Source organism: Pyrus communis, chromosome 17, assembly GCF_963583255.1.
Source record: "Pyrus communis chromosome 17, drPyrComm1.1, whole genome shotgun sequence".
Classification (NCBI taxonomy): domain Eukaryota; kingdom Viridiplantae; phylum Streptophyta; class Magnoliopsida; order Rosales; family Rosaceae; genus Pyrus; species Pyrus communis.
The window spans coordinates 13,038,759-13,055,847 of record NC_084819.1 but is presented as its reverse complement, the minus strand read 5'-3'; the positions used below and the strand labels follow the sequence as shown (position 1 = coordinate 13,055,847).

Here is a 17,089-nt window from a genome sequence, read left to right as displayed (position 1 = left end):
GAAGGAGACGGAGAGGTTATAATTTTGTGTTCCACGGATGTGGAACGAGTCGTTCCAGGGGGTGAGGTGGAACAAAAATTCACCCAAAACTTGTTCCGTGGAACAACTCGTTCCACCCGTTTTAGGCGCACCAAACGTGGGACGGAACGCCTTGTCCCACTCTGTTCCGTCCCGTCCCACGTACCAAACGGTACCTGAATCCCCAAGAAAAGGATCCGACGAGGATCTTTTTCCCTACTGTTTCTTCATGAAAGGCCATCTGTTTGCTTATTCGCCGGATCCTTTTCCCTATTGTTTCTTCATGAAAGGCCATCTGTTTGCTTATTTTACAGATGAATTAATCCAAGCAGACAAAGGGTTTTGTATTGTAAGATCAAAGTAAGAACATTCTTACTTGATCCACGAGATTTTTATTGTTTTGTTTTCAATTTGGAAATATCATTTTAAATCTCACTAAACACGGGAACTTTAATTCGATGAAAGCACGCACAACACATGAATTTCCTTTTTATAAGTTTAGGAAGTTGTTATTGGCGCTTTAGAAATTTTTTTTTTTTTTAACAAACAATATTATCTACATTAAGGGATGGAGGAATCACTAAAGCTCACAATGAGCTAACAATAATGTAGTTCAAATTCGCCTTTGGCAAGAATGAAACTGGTAATTTCATAGGATTTTGGTTGATAATGAGTGTTTTGTTAATTAATTTCATAGAATTTTGGTTGATAATGAGTGTTTTGTTAGTTAGTAAAGAGGGTTAATGAATGTTTTGTTAATTAGTAGAGAAGAGATAAGGAATCCACTAATTAATTTAATTAATCAATTAATTAATTAATTAAAGCGTCTTCTTTCTTCCCTCCCTTGACTGTTTCTATTTTCCTCAATAATGGTAATCAACCACAGACAAGTGAAAAAGAATATCTTTTAACGATAGTACTAAATGACAACACTCTAGAAAAAGTTGAGTGCACCAATATTCATGATTTTGGATGGTAATTTTCACAATCCAGCTTTCACCTTTCGTTTGATGGATAGACCGTCTCTTGTTAGTCCTAATAATGGATCACATCAAACATGGGAGACATTGGGCTTTACATCTCAGAGTTCCAAACTTCCTTAAACAGCAGTCCAGTCCACCAACGAATTTTTACAAAGCAGTGACGTGGCAAGAAGTGAGTGGCAGGCCCGATGCCGTAGAGAGCCCGCACGACATACATGGAAAAATTGTAATAATAAATCCTAATTATCATAAAAGAAATTAACATATGGACACACAAACTGTGAAAGAAAATTTTTTATTTTTGTTTTTGAAAGAGGAAGAGAGTGATAGAGAATATGGTAGTGGGAAGTTTTTATTTTTTATTATTTTTTAATTCGAGATATATTATGATTACATGTAAATGAGGTTTTGAAAAAAAAAAAATTTTGATTGTGTAAAATTACATTTCTACCCCATATTTCTTATTAATATTCTGTTTTAATTAGAGGGTTAAACTGGTAATTTCATAGGATTTTGGTTGATAACGAGTGTTTTGTTAATTAATTTTATAGGATTTTGATTGATAATGAGTATTTTGTTAATTAGTAAAGGGGGTTAATGAATGTTTTGTTAATTAGTAGAGAAGAGATAAAGGAATCCACTAATTAATTTAATTAATCAATTAATTAATTAATTAATTAAAGCGTCTTCTTTCTTCCCTCCCTTGACTGTTTCTATTTTCCTCAATAACGGTAATCAACCACCAAACTCCCTCTTTTTTCTCTCTTCCACTTTCTCAATCTTTCTCGCGCAGAAAATTCCCAAAAAATTCCCAATTTCTCTTTGTAATTTCATCATCAACCGCAACAAAATTACCATTTTTCCTATTCGATTGCGCAGTATTTGCCTAATGCACCATGAAGATGGAGCGGAAAAAGACGTTGACGATGAACTGGGACGGCCTCCGGGACGACGATGACGACGACCGCTTTTTCGAGTCAAAGGAACGCGCCTCCTCCGTCGTTCCTCTCGACCTCGAGGCATCTGTTGAGAGTTGTCCCACATTGGTGAGGGACAAGGTTTGCTATGTGCTTATATGGTCTTGGGCTACTCCCCATATTGCCAATTGGCAATATGGGGAGTAGCCCAAGACCATATAAGCACATAGCAAAGAGAGTTGTCCCACATTGGTGAGGGACAAGGTTTGCTATGTGCTTATATGGTCTTGGGCTACTCCCCATATTGCCAATTGGTTTTATGGTGGAACCTCAATTTCATCATGGTATCAGAGCGGGTTGTCCTCGTGTGAAGCCAAACGGCCACACGCGCTCCACGTCACCCAGTTGTTGTCCACGTGTAGGCTTGAAAATCCGCCACACGTGCGGGGGCGTGTTGAGAGTTGTCCCACATTGGTGAGGGACAAGGTTTGCTATGTGCTTATATGGTCTTGGGCTACTCCCCATATTGCCAATTGGTTTTATGGTGGAACCTCAATTTCATCAGCATCCTCCTCCGAAGATGAGGATTTCGACGACAGTCGCATTTCATTCGCCTCATGTGTCTCCTCTGTTCGAAACGATGTCGATTTTCGCGCCTCCACCGCAGCCGCTCCGATGGAGCCACCGTCTACTTCCGCGGCTCCAATGACGCCGGATTACAACATCTGGATGGAGGCGCCCGGGTCTATCACTGAGCGGCGGAAACGATTATTGCAGGGCATGGGGTTAGCCCAAGGACCTGGAAAAGACCTCGTCAGCTTCAAACAACTAACCAGCATTAAACGCCTCGTTTCCAACAAACTCACAAACGGCGTCGTTCCAATCCCCCGGTCAATCACTCGGGCCAAAGAAAAAGCACAAGTATCGTCGGATCAGCCGGTATCGGAGACAGAGCCAGAGTCGGAGCCGGAGCCTGATCATGATCCATTGCCGGTGGTGCTCGTCCGTTCGAGGTCGGAGGGCGACATTGAAGCTTTCTCGGTAGATAAACAAAGGAAGGAAGAGATAATCGGAACAATCTCGAAGCAACGGCTTACGAGGACTTGCTCCGCCATAGCCGCAACTCGCTCGAGAATATGTCCGTACACCGAATCGGTTAGAGCGTCCCCGAACGAAGTCGGAGACGCTACTCCCAAGAGCCGATCGGTTCGGACGGGCGGTGGATTGTCGTCGGTCTTCTCGAACAACCGGTTCGGAGCCTTCTTCTTGATTAAGAATCTGGACACGGGGACTGAGTTCATCGTGAACGAGTACGATCAGGACGGGTGCTGGAATCGACTCAGCGATCTCCAAACGGGGAAGCAATTGACGATGGACGAGTTCGAGAAATGTGTCGGGTACTCGCCAGTGGTGAAAGAGGTTATGCGAAGACAGAGCGTTTCCAGCGAAGGGAGCGGCGACGAAAGGAAGCTCGGTGCAGGGGCGAATTCGTTTGTTTCGAAGAGCCTGAGGATGAGCAAGAGAAGAGGGGTTGCTCTGTTGAAGAACAGCATACGAGGCGTGGGGACCGCTGTGAGTGTGTTGATTGGGGAGAAAGAGAGGGAAAACACGACGCCGCCGCTGACACCACCGCCGGAGCAGAAATCCGCCAAGAACTCGAGTTCTTCTTCGTCGGCTTCATCGGAATGGGTCAAAGTTAGGCAGACAGGGAAGCATTACAAGGAGTTATCGGCATTACATTTGTGTCAAGAGATTCAAGCTCACGAGGGGTCAATTTGGGCTATTAAGTTTAGCTTAGATGCAAGGTTTCTTGCGAGTGCAGGAGAGGATCGGGTTATTCATGTGTGGGAAGTGCAAGAGTGTGAGATTATGTCATTGGATGGGAATTCGACCCCGCTTCATCACTCTCTCGGGTCCTCCACCCCTGATCGTTCGCCATCAATGTCTGATCAAGCTGCGGTTGGGCCATCCGAGAAGGAGAAGAAGAAGAAGGGAAAGGGTGGGTCTACTAGAAAGAGCAATCCAATCCCAGAATATGTGCATGTGCCCGAAACAGTGTTTTCATTTTCGGAGAAACCATTTTGCTCTTTTGAAGGTCATTTGGATGCTGTTCTGGACCTGTCCTGGTCCAGAGATCAGGTCAGCTCCTTTCTAAATGTTCTTTTCTTCAATTGATTAATTTAAGGTTGGGCTAATTTAGGCTGATATAACTTAATCAATTTGCAGCTATTGCTTTCATCTTCAATGGACAAAACTGTTAGGTTATGGGACTTGGAGACCAAGACTTGTTTAAAGTTGTTTGCCCACAATGATTACGGTAAGATATGCATATATTATGTAAAACAATGCTTACCTTTTGTTTGTATTTGTTGTCTGAAAGCATGCAAAATACACACAGGTAGTGATTTCCGCTCTCCCATTTTGTTCCTCGTTCTTCTCCATGTTTTTATAGCCTCTATTGAATAAAGGTAAAGGAGGATCAAGGGATGTAAAAGAAAGGGGAATGAAGATGGAGAAAAACGGGAGTGTGAAAATCACTACCAATACACACACATAGAAGCATTGTATCATGTTGTTCCTTGTATAGTTTCTTGAGTTTTGACTCGGGTTACTGGTCTTGCAGTGACTTGCATACAATTCAATCCTTTGGATGACAATTACTTTATCAGCGGCTCACTCGATGCAAAGATTCGATTGTGGAACGTAGCTGTTAGGCAAGTCGTGGACTGGACTGATCTTTATGAAATGGTCACTGCTGCTTCCTATACCCCAGATGGCCAGGTACAACTCTATTGTGTACTATTTCTTTTCTTTTTAGATGTTCTTCTTTTTGCATGTTTCGTGTAAAATTTCGTCACTATTTGGATTAATCTTGCTTCAAATCTGTTTCAAAACTCTAGGCTTGCATCATTGGTTCACACAAAGGAAATTGTCGCATGTACAACGCAGAAGGTATGAGTTGCTCTTCTAGTTTCTTTTTCGTAGGCAATGCGAATTCAGACAGTCTATGATAATTGATAAAGCTCGTCTTGTTTTGAAATCCAGATTGTAAATTAAGTCAGCATAGTCAGATTGATATTCAAAACAAGAAGAAGAATCAAGCCAAAAAGATTACAGGTTTCCAGGTAATGTAGAAATCTCTCGACTCTCTAGTTGTACAGTTTGCTTGCGCACATAAAATCCATCTGAAGTGCTTCTTACGTCCTCTCTTATTTTCAATGGAAACAGTTTTCACCGATAAACCCAACTGAAATGCTTGTCACGTCTGCTGATTCTCGGATTCGGATTTTGGATGGCACAAACGTGACTCACAAGTTTAGAGGTATGCATCTCATCAAATCCTCAGAACCTTTTCACTTTCTCAATTAATTCTCTATAAAACTTCTGCTCAGCAAATAAAATTGGAAATATAATTTTGATAACAAACAGGTTTTCGAAATATGAGCAGCCAAATTGGAGCTTCATTCACTCCAAACGGGAAGTATGTCGTATGTGCTAGTGAAGACTCTCACGTATACATTTGGAGGCGGGATGAGCCCCGAATTTCAGCCACGGGAAAAAAAAGCATCATTAGCACCAATTCCCACGAACATTTTCAGTGCAAAGATGTTTCAGTAGCAATCCCATGGCCAGGCACCATAAAGGGTGACCCTCCACCTGTCCTTGTGCAACATTCCAAGAGACAATCAAAACGCTCAACGCAACAACCACAATCCGGCAATGCATCCCCTACTCAAGAAGATGCAGGTGTAAGCAAGAGAATGCTACCACCTCTTCCGAAGAAAAACAACAAAGACAACAACAACAAGGGAGACGCATCGGATCAAATACCTTCAACTCCGCCGCAGGAAGATCAAGATCCAGCTCAAATATCCCGAACAGAATCGGGGATTGGAGAGTCGTTCAATTCGGACCCTTCCTCTATTAGGTATGGTGATTCAAGTTCTATGTCTGCCGGTAGTGCCTCCACATCATCTTGGTCTTCCTCTTGGTCCTGGCTCGACAATATAGGCAACAATAATGCTAGCCAAACAACGCAAGCAACAGCTTGGGGTTTGGTAATTGTGACAGCCACTTTGGACGGAGAAATCAGAGCATACCAAAATTTTGGGCTGCCGCGAAAAGTGCAGAACAATATTTTTGGAGGCCCTACTTAATTGGTTATGTGCTGGTGAAGATATAGGATCATAATTTCTCTCCTTTAAATCGAAACAAATTTAGTACGCAAGGTCTCGAGTTTGATTCCCCCTTCCCTAGAAACGCTCATATCAAATTTTGTTTACGAAGAAGCTTCTCACTTATCATGGATATATACATACATGCATTGTACACTACAAATACAAAGAATCAAAAGAGCCATGGTGACCAAACTGCACATTGGTATTTTTGTTGTAAATGTCAAATCTTGTTGCTCTTCGTCAGAATTTTTTTGTAAGAGAACCCATCATCCCTTTATACATAATGGGTGCTTTGTAATTTTTGTAAGGCTATTATTTTTCTTTTTCTACATGTTTGGTGACTATAGATGATTATAAAGTGAATAATTGATTTTGATTATGATGTTTAAACGAGGAACGTTGACTTTCCTTCTTACAAAAAAGTGAAGATGCGTGCAACTGAATAGTTTTGTTTATAACGTTTGTAGAGGAAATGTGGATTCCACCATACCACAACGTGAGAAAAGAGTGCAACTTGACGATTTTGATTATGACGTTTGCACAAGGAATGTGGATTCCTCTTTACAAAAAAAGTGAAGATTAGGGCAACTATTACAATGATTTCAAATTCTAGTTAAACAAGTTTGATTTGTGAACCCTAACCACGTTATGTTAAACTGAAAAAGGGGCCAGAAATTCATGTGCTTGGACTTGCTCTGAACTCAAACATTGCGCGCGCAAATATGGCAGAAAGCAAGAGAGCCAAAGCTTCATCCCCGGGCCCTCTCGCCACTTTCCAAGACATTCAGGAACACCTCGTTCGACTGCCCTCCTCCTCCATCTCCCCGCTGCCAATCTCCTCCATCTCATCCCCGTACTCCTTGTACATATCTCTCACACATACAATTTTGAAATTCTTCACTAATTTCACCAATTTCAATCTCTAACTTCAGATTCGTTTATGGGGGAGATGTTCAGAATCAGAGCTACCGCAGAGCTCCCACCCCTACGCAGTTCAAGTCGAGAACAGTAGCGAAGCTCGAAGAGTTCTTGGATTCAGCTCTGCTCTCTCAGGTTTCCGACCAGCTCAGCCTCACGAAGAAGGTTGCGGAGGCGGTGCCAACGTCGCAGAAGAAGGAGGTCAGGGATTTCGACGAATTAAAGGTGCTGGTGGATTCGGACAAGGAAGCTGTGAATGTCAAGGACGATTCGGATCTGATTGAGGAATTTGGGAATGGCGGCGATGGAGAAGCTTGCACCCCGTATCGGCATTTCGCGCAAATCAGAACGCGGCGTTTCAAAGGGTGAGGATTTCAAAACACTGGACTCTATAGAGTCCAATTTCAAGCTGTTCGTTACAGATGCACGGGAGTCGGTGACACGCGTAGTTTGTGTATAAATAACAAAATGGAGATACCATATTTTATTTTTTGAAAAAAAATGAAGCGAAATTAGCCTGTGCATAGCGTGATTTAGGAAAGGAAATTGTATGATAATTCAAAACTTTACTTTGTTAAGGCATGCTGCTTTTGACACCCAATTTCAACATTAATGTATGTGAATTCGAATTCGATTACTAATACAGTTAGTCATCCTAGCATTTTCCGTTTTTCTAATTCATAGTTTGGTACCTTAAATGTGAGTACTAATACAGTGGGTCTCAAACGAAATTTTAATCAAGGTCCTAAAAATTGAAACCCTAATTTATGTAGAAAAATTTGTACAAATAACAATGAAATTTTTCATTTTTTTTAAGTAAAGGTACGATATTCATCAATGGAAAAGTTGGATACATAAACACTGAGGATAAGGTGCATATAGTGGGTCTCGATAAAAACCTTGCAAGAAATTTCAATCCGGTCGAAGGAAAAAAAAGCGCCTCGCACCATTAAATTACAAATGAGAGCTATCCTCAATGAGTAGATCTAAAAGTACACACTAGTATAAATAACAGTTTACGCAACGAAGCATAGTTTGTCACGCGAAGTTAAAAAAACGTCACCTGAAAATTAGCCCAACGAAAACTTCGTCAAACGCAAAGGTTGCGAAAGCAGGGTTTGCACGACGAAGGCATAACTTGCGTCGTGCAAAGGTCTTTGCGCGACTACAATACCTGCGTCACGCAAAAATTTTCGTGCGACGCATCTTGTTCTCATTGTATAGCAAAGATAGGTGCACGATGAAGGTATTTTCGTCACGCAAAGACCTTTTGCGCAATGCAAGTATTGTCGTCGTTGCGCAAACCCTTTTCTTTTTCTTTTTCTTTTTTTGACAAAATATTATTTATTTAATTTTTTTATAAATATTTTAATTAAATTATAAACAATAATTAATAAGCCAAGAAAAAGTATTTAATCATAAAATATATGAAAATGTACATACAAGTTGTTCGAACATAAAAGAAAAAACTACAACAAGTAGTTGTCTGGGTTTGATACATTAGGCTACTGGGTATCGGCTAGGCGAAGTGGCTGGGAGGTCAAAGGTGGAACAAAATTAGGTGCTGGCATCGGGATTTGGAGGACGGACATTTGTAAGGCCTGTAAGATCATGTTTATCTTCTCGTCTTAGGCCGAAAACTAAGCTGCAATCTAGGCTTCCCGAGCATCATGGGCTGCTTCTGGGCCGTAATCTTATTTTTTTAGGGTTTCCACTTCCTTTGTCAGGGCGATACCCTATCCTATGGTCGGTCTAGAAAAAGAGGCACCTGTCTCATGAACCCGCGCCTTCCCCATACCCCGAACAACCTTGCCATGATGACGACCGAGCTTCTGATCCAAGGCCTCAGTTAGGATCTGAAGACCTACATCCTCGGGTACAGTGACGTCCTCGATCGGGGTCTTCGAGGGAAGCTGCGATGCTACTTCTTGGAGAACAGAAGTGCTCTTCTCCACCATAAAAAAAAATGTAATTAATATTTGAACTATTCATAAATATAAGAATAATAACAATTACATAAACTTACATGGAGCTGCTCAATGGTCTTATCGCCGGGTTGAACATAAACGTCCTTGAACATGTTAAGCTCTGGGAACTTAGAACCCTCCTAAAGAAGAAAAAACATTAAGAAAATTTTATTAATCAATAATAAAATATAAATTGTATAAGATTTAAAAATTAATATACTTTTACCTGACGTCACGCCTTAACCCTATACGAGAAGGGCATCTTTAACTCCTGAGCTTTCTTGCCAACAACAGATTTCTTCTGTTAAACACACAATATACATGTTAGTGCAACTATTTGAAATAAATTATTAAAAAAGCTTATAAAAATAACTAAAACAGAAATAAATTATTATTAAAATATTATGTACATACCACAAATTTTGTCCATAAAATGTTTGCAGAGCCACTTCCAATCCTCCGGCCACTCCAATAACTCGATTGGGCAACCCTCTAGCGAGCAATCTCTAGATCATCACATTTCTTAAAATGTGCGTGGAGTTCGCACTTCCAATGTTTGTACCGGGTTGCTAAGTTCTCCTTTAAGTAGGTGGTGGCCTCGGGGATATGTCCTCGAGATTATAATGACCTACAAATATGAAAATAGTAAAATAATAGTAAGAAAATTAATAATATTAAGATAATATACTTTGGTTTATATACTAACCGACAACTCATCCCTCACCAGTTCCTTCGTCCTCTCGAGAGTTTCTACCCCCATTGCATAGGACAATGCCACCGAATAACAAAACCACAACTGGTAGCAATGCTGCTATGTTGTTGTGAGGTAGCCGCTCCACGATGTCGTGAGTCATACGAAATCTTGATCAATTGTTGGACACATGTACGTTGTGTGCCGGCTTCAGGATTCAATTAGGCCCTTTGGTGAGTAGTAGTGACTGACTGAGAGTGAGGGAGGCGCAAGGAGAAGTAAGGTTACTTTAAGTCTGCCCATTTTTTACAATTAAACCACCACAATTTTAATAAATTGCACGACGCATGTATACATTACGATGTCGTGCTATGAGTGTTTGCACAACGACTTCATTGTAGCGTTGCGTAAGATGTATTTAAAAGAAATTTTTTTTTTTATAATAAATTGTTTGCACAACGATTCCATTGTAGCGTCCCGCAAGATATATTTTAAAAAAAATTATTATATATACAAAATAAATCAAATTTAAAGCTACGTAATAAATGTATATATCATTCAATTTAACTTGTCTACATTAATCGTCATCCGAACTACAATTTAACTGTTACTTTAACTCCGATTTCGATGATTTTTTACAGTTACACTCTTTGACCTTATATACTTTAAGATCACATACGCCAAAAATCGCAAAAAATAAACATTCAGAGATCAAGTAACAGGACAAAACTTTTCGACAGTTATAAACGAAAAATCACGATTTAACTGTTGTTTTAACTCCGATTTTGACGATTTTTTACAAATACACTCCTTGACCCTATATGAATGCAATGAATGAATTTGATCTTCAATTTAAAATATTTACAATAGTGGATACCACAAAATCTTATGTTATATTTAATGAAAGTATAAATAAACTCTAAGTGTTAGTGAATCTATTGTTTTGATGGGATACACATTCTACAAAACTAGTTTCAATGATCCAACCGTCAAACTTGTTTGTATATACTTTGAGATCACATACGCCAAAAATCGTAAAAATCAAACATTCAAAGATTAGCTAATTAGACAAAACTTTTCGACAGTTACAAAGGAAAAATCAAGATTTAACGATTATTTTAACTCCAATTTTGATGATTTTTTATAGCTACACTTCTTGACCCTATATGAATACAATGAATGAATTCGATCGTCAATTTAAAATATTTACACAAGTGGACCATAAAATCTTATGTTATACTTAAGTATAAAATAGAACTCTTAAGTGTTTGTTGAATCTAATATTTTGACAGCGTCGCACATACTGTTTGGCGATTTTTCCAGAAAATTAAGCGACGGACCAACCACATCGCGCAAAGGCAATTTGCGAAACGGAGATTTATAACGTCGCGCAAAGGGTGTTTGCGTGACACATTTATCTGTCGCGCAAAAACCCTTTGTGCAACGCGATTGTTCCATCACACAAATGCCTTTTATGTGACGCATTGGTTGGTATGTCGCTCAAAAATCCTTTGTGCAATGCAGTTGTTCCATCTCTCAAACACCCTTTGCGTGACGCATTGGTTAGTACATCGCGCAAAAACCCTTTGTGCGACACATTTGGTTTGTTGCGCAAACACCCTTTGCGTAATGCATTGGTTGGTACGTCATGCAATTTTCTAGTGCCAAACCAAGATTTTACCACAATTTTTTGGCACAATAATATATTTTTCTAACAAAAAACCGATTCGAACTACAATAATAAATTTAAAGCTACTTAATAAATATATATACCATTCAATTTCTTAAGTGTTATACATACAAAATCAAATCGCTTACCAGATAAGAAAATTGCGCGACGGACCACTCGCGTCGCATAAATAGTCTTTGCGCAATGGTGAACGAAAATGTTGCGCAAAGGCCATTTGCGTGAAGTTGTTGGTCTGTGTTGCAATTTTCTGGCGCCAAACCAAGACTTTTACCACTTTTTTCCCAACATTGTGCGACAAAGGTACACCTTTGTTGTGCTAAACAATTTCCTTGCGCAACGTAATTTGCTCCGTTGCACTAGTTTTCGTCGTGCAAGTGTGTTTTTGTACTAGTGACATTGGGGCTCTTCAAACCAAACAACCTGAGTACCTAACATTAAACTTAGCCAACCTGTGTGCCACCTTGTTCATTGTCCTGCAAGTATCAATGATATAATATGCCCAAATGGAGATGAATTCTCCAGACCTTCATATTGTAACGCCTTGATAACCATCAAGGCATCACCTTCAAACTCCACCCTTGTGTGCTGCATCACCTAAACCCTAAGCCCAACCAACTTGGATCCTAGGCCTAATCTTACGGTGGTAACTCTGGCCCATCGTTTCCCAATTTGAATTCCCGCGCGCGTAATTTTTTTTTGTTATTCGGACGCGGAGCGCCGTATCTCAGTCGTCCAGCTCACGCAACTCTGCAAAATCCACCGCCCATGGCCTCCCCGAGCCTCTACCCCGTCGTGGACGACAATGACCTAAACGACGCCGCTCTGTGGGCCGTCATCGACTCCGCCGCCGCCTCCCACTCCTACTCCAAATCCAAACCCCAACCCCGCAAGCCCCACGCTATCAAATACCCAAACTACCCTCGCTCCTCCCCAGTCTCAAAACCTTCTCCTCCGCCGAAGCTCTTCAAGAGCGCTGCAAGGCTCGACTCCCCGGCCGACTCCGACTCCAAGTCATCCGCATCAGAAGGCGTGGTCATCGAGGAACCCTGGCCGTTTCATCCCCCGAGCAAGATCGCGCGGTCCTCTTCTTCCGAAATGAACGACACTAGTCCTCTTGTCGTAGTTCGAAATGTGCAGCGCACGACGCCTACCACTCCTACGACGCCGTTTTATTCGTCGCTGGAAACGCACTTGTCGCCGGGGATCGGGAATTTTGCGAGCCCTGTGAGCCATGCGCAGAGAGAGGAGAGGGATAATAGCCCTGTAGCTGTTCATAGCATGTCCGGGAGGTTCCCTTCCGTCTCTTTGTTCAAGGAGTATCAGAATGCAGCTATGGCGGTAATTTTGCTTAGATGATTGAAGTTTTCAGTTCAATTGGGTTTTACTGCATATCTAATTTCTTAACTTTTCCTGATTAATCAAACGAATAAGCCGTCAAATTTGGATTCAGTAGACAGTTTTGCCCAAAATTATGCTTCGTTTGTGTGTTTTTGATAGATAGATTGAACAGATAACAGTGTGATTGAGCTTTTCAATGCATTTGGGCTTTACTGTATCGTAATTTCTTTAATTTTGCTACTTTATGATATAAGATTAAGATATGAAATTGGGGAAATCTGAATTCCCTTGATAGTTTCGACTTTCGGCACTGCGGGCCTAATTAGTTGTTGTGTTTGTGTTGTTTCAATTGATAGATTCTGGAGAAAACAGATTACACTATGATTTCTGGGCATCCTTTCATTAAAAAGTCAGGTAAATAGGTTTACAGAGATCTTAATTAGTTCAATTCAAGGGGAAATTCTAGGTGTGGAATGAGATGTGTTTCATGTATGTGTTTGTGTTGTGTTAGGTTGGAGGAAGATATCATTTTACTTCAATCTCTCTTTTGAGATCAAGGACAAGACCATTGAGTTCGATGAGAATCGAAATGTTCTGCGCGCTGAATTTGTGGTTCGGGCACACATGCAGTATGAATTTTGGATCTTGGGAGCTTTTAAGATAGTAATGTGATTCCTATATCATGTCACAGTTCATTATGAATATGATTGCTTTTTTGGCTATTTTGCCTCCTTCCCTTGTCAGTAGGGGTGGTAGGTTCTCAGATGGATGGGGTGCATGCGACCGGCGTGAGAAGAGATTCAATAAACCGAATCATGATATTCCGAGCACAGCGGAGACCAGGGCTAAAAGCAAAGCATCCCAGGTAATTTTCCTCTCTTTTTCTATATTCCTTTCGCAGCTTCATTTAAATATCAGTTCTACAAATTGTTTGCCTGTTTTAACCCAAGCTTAGTGTAACTTGATGCTAATCTCATCTGGTACACGGCTAGGAAGTTAGCTTCTAACATCACCTCAGCTCACTTAGATTAGATGATTAGACTCATATGTTTGCCTTTTTCTTGTTGAACTGGTTGTGAAAGACAAGATCGGGAAAAATCTGCTAAACCCAATGACTAAAAGTGTACCTAAATACTGTCTAACCCTGTTGAAATCATTGTGTTTGCGTCCAAATTCCGTGGTTTATAGCGCATAACTATAGTTTTTTTCTGAACCCCATAAGATTTCCAAGTATCTGCTATGAATCTGTTTGATAACCTGTTAAAGTTTGGGACTTAATGTGTGCTTTCATAGAACTGGTTCTCATATTCTGCTGGAGCTTGCTTCTCATATGGTGAGTGATGATATGATTTTTTGTTTATTTTGATAAATGATGAGAGTATCGGGTACTCCGGAGCACCTAAGAAAGTCCCATGGCGAGGGTACTGTAAAACTAGAGCTTCCATTGGGAAGATGACCAAACACACAGATTTGTTGTCGGGTTTGGAGTAGAGTCCAAGGCACATAGCATCGTTAGATAATCTAGTTTAAAGCATCAGGACCATGCATGTGCTATCTGTTTACGTCCTTCCAGGCTTTGTTTTCTAATCCATATATCAAAGAGAGAAAGCTTCATAATTTGATTAAATTATAGAGTAGGCTTCTCCGAAAATTCTATGGTGCTCCAGAGTATTCTATATTTCAGGGTTTTTAACCGTTGGATCTTGGTCATTGTATCTTCGACTCCTAGGGTTCTCATGCCTAATCGATTTAAACCTGATGGTTTTCTTTAAATCCATTAGTAATTTTCGTTTTGAAGTTATGTTGCAATGTTCTTAATTTGTATATGGGGCGCTCAGCCGTGTGCTGGAAGAGTCTGGTGAAATTTCCGTTGAACATTCGAATAATGTACCCTTATATTTGCAGGATCTGCTAGGAATCGGAGATTACCGACCGGGCGCAAGTCAGTTCAACCATTAACCACGATCTCAACACTATTTCCTGATTTGCTTTGATATGTTTGTGCTGTATAATTCTGAGAATTAGGTACTGAGAATGCCCGTCTTGTTGTATTTGTTTTTGCCAAACGGATGCCCTAATCTAATTTGTAGAGGTGTGAATTCGAACATATGCGTAAGAGAGGTGAGCGGATACATTAACCTCATCAACTGGCCTAATTTATATATACGCAAATCAAATGGACATTTGAGAGAAAATAAAAGTGCAATCCAACTACAAGGCCATTTTCCACAATTTCCCTATATCCAACAGTAGATGTAACCGATGAGACACGTCCTTGGAGTTGTTTTACATCACTATATTAGATTAATGAATCTTTATCGTTCGAACATAGTAATTGAAATCGTTTATTTTCTTTATCATTATCTAAAGATCATGTTTGCTAAAAATTATTCAATTTGAAGATTGTTTAGTATTCTTATGCACAAAACTCATGGACAGCTATCATGAGGATGTTACTTGTTATTAAAATCGTTGTTTAATTTAATACATATAGATGACTAAACAACCTCTAAATTAAATGATGTTTTGCGATCTTTAGATGACCGTTTTCTGCTACTTTTTCTATACAATACTAACAGCATACAGTAATACTCTGATAAATAAATAAAAAAGTAGAGAATAATGTAATGGATTGGCATGTAAATGTTGCAGCAGCTTGGACTGAAGTGAGCAGTGCCAATGACTGTGGAGTGTGGACCAAAAAGAAAAAGTGTCCTCAAAAGACAGGATGAAACATTGGTGTGGTGTCCTCTTCTCCCCTCATCATTCATTACCAAACTCCCGTCTCTCAGACTCAAGGCATCACCCTTTCTCTTTCCTTCTTTTTCTTCTTTTTCTCCCCTAAATCTCTTTGATGATCTTGTGACAACGGTTTCATATATTCTTCAAATCTACGGGGAATGTTTTTGAGAGCGTAAATTTCACGTCCGGAAATTAGAATTCCTTTATAATGAACATGTAAAGTGACTAAATTTAACGTAAATGTTAAGAATTTGAATGAAAAGACTATTAAGTATAATCATTAGCCAAATTGTTTGGAAATATCATCTGTTACAATGTATATAGTCATTTTAAATCAACTGAATCTTATATTTGTGTGATTCTTCTAACCTATGTAAGCTTATTGTGAAAATCAAAATCCAATGGTATTAAATCTACAATCCGAAGAACAATATTTGGTTACTCAAAGATGAGTAGGAGCTCATACTCAAAATTTCTCAAAATTGTTCGTTGTCAATTTATAGAATTTCGTGTTTATAATTAGAACCGTTCATATTATACCAATAAAAATCTCCTCTGCAAAAAAATCAATTAAAACTAAAGTTGTTTAGTCATCAAACTGTTTAAAAACAAATGAACGGTATTGGTAAAAGAATTACGAATCGTCTGTATATTTGTTACAATAGATTGACTATCTCAGACTCAAGGCATCATCCCTTTCTCTTTCCTTCTTTTTCTCCTTATATCTCTTTGATGATCTTGTGACAACGTTTTCATATATTCTTCAAGTCTACGGGGAATGTGTTTGAGAGCGTAAATTTCACGTTGGAAAATTAGAATTCCTTTATAATGAACCTGGAAAGCAACTAAATTTAACGTAAATATTAAGAATTTGAATGAAAAGACTATTAAGTATAATCATTAGCTAAATTGTTTGGCAATATCTTCTGTTACAATGTATATAGTCATTTTAAATTAACTGAATCTTTGTGTGATTCTTCTAATCTATGTAAGCTTATTGTGAAAATCAAAATCCAATGGTATTAAATCTACAATCCGAAGAACAATACTTGGTTACTCAAAGATGAGTAAGAACTTCTACTCAAAATTTCTCAAAATTGTTCGTTGTCAATTTATAGAACTTCGTGTTTATAATCAGAATCGTTTATATTATAAATCATCTATAAAAATTGCCTCTACAAAAAATCAATTAAAACTAAAGTCGTTTAATCATCAAACTGTTTAAAAACAAATGAACAGTATTGGTAAAAGAATTACGAATCGTCTATGTATTTGCTACAATAAATTGACTAAACGACCTTATTTATTTTTATTTTATTTTATTGTTTTGCAAAGATGATCTTTAAAGTATGATTCATAATACGAACAGTTCTGATCATAAGCACAAAGTTCTGTGATTAAAATACTAAGAATTTTGAGTAGGAGTTCCACTCATCTTTGAGTGGCTAAGTATTGTTTCAATCCGAATGAACCAAGTGTTACACGTACGATTCTTTATATCTTTTCTATTGAATGATATCCTAGATGCAAAATGGTTATATAATCTGCGTAGTTTAATTATTCAATGCGATGCTAGATGCAAAATTGTTATGTAATCTGCATAGGAGATTTTTTTTAATGTCACCAGTTATATCTAATTACGTGTCA

The 17,089-nt window shown here is 39.2% G+C and overlaps 2 protein-coding genes across 2 annotated transcripts; both read left to right on the top strand.

Moving 5' to 3' along the window:
• The first annotated feature begins 1,897 nt into the window (after positions 1-1,897).
• LOC137723793 (uncharacterized) lies at positions 1,898-6,296 on the top strand. The gene is made up of 8 exons (XM_068462981.1): positions 1,898-2,036; positions 2,484-4,057; positions 4,145-4,235; positions 4,542-4,699; positions 4,819-4,870; positions 4,964-5,043; positions 5,147-5,240; positions 5,348-6,296. Exons 1-8 carry the CDS (start codon positions 1,898-1,900, stop codon positions 6,073-6,075), a joined length of 2,916 nt encoding a protein of 971 aa, XP_068319082.1. The 3' UTR covers positions 6,076-6,296.
• A 5,794-nt stretch (positions 6,297-12,090) lies between these two features.
• On the top strand, positions 12,091-14,898 carry LOC137721847 (uncharacterized). The gene is made up of 5 exons (XM_068460873.1): positions 12,091-12,700; positions 13,057-13,114; positions 13,212-13,329; positions 13,448-13,565; positions 14,606-14,898. Exons 1-5 carry the CDS (start codon positions 12,128-12,130, stop codon positions 14,657-14,659), a joined length of 921 nt encoding a protein of 306 aa, XP_068316974.1. The 5' UTR covers positions 12,091-12,127; the 3' UTR covers positions 14,660-14,898.
• The last annotated feature ends 2,191 nt before the right edge of the window (positions 14,899-17,089 follow it).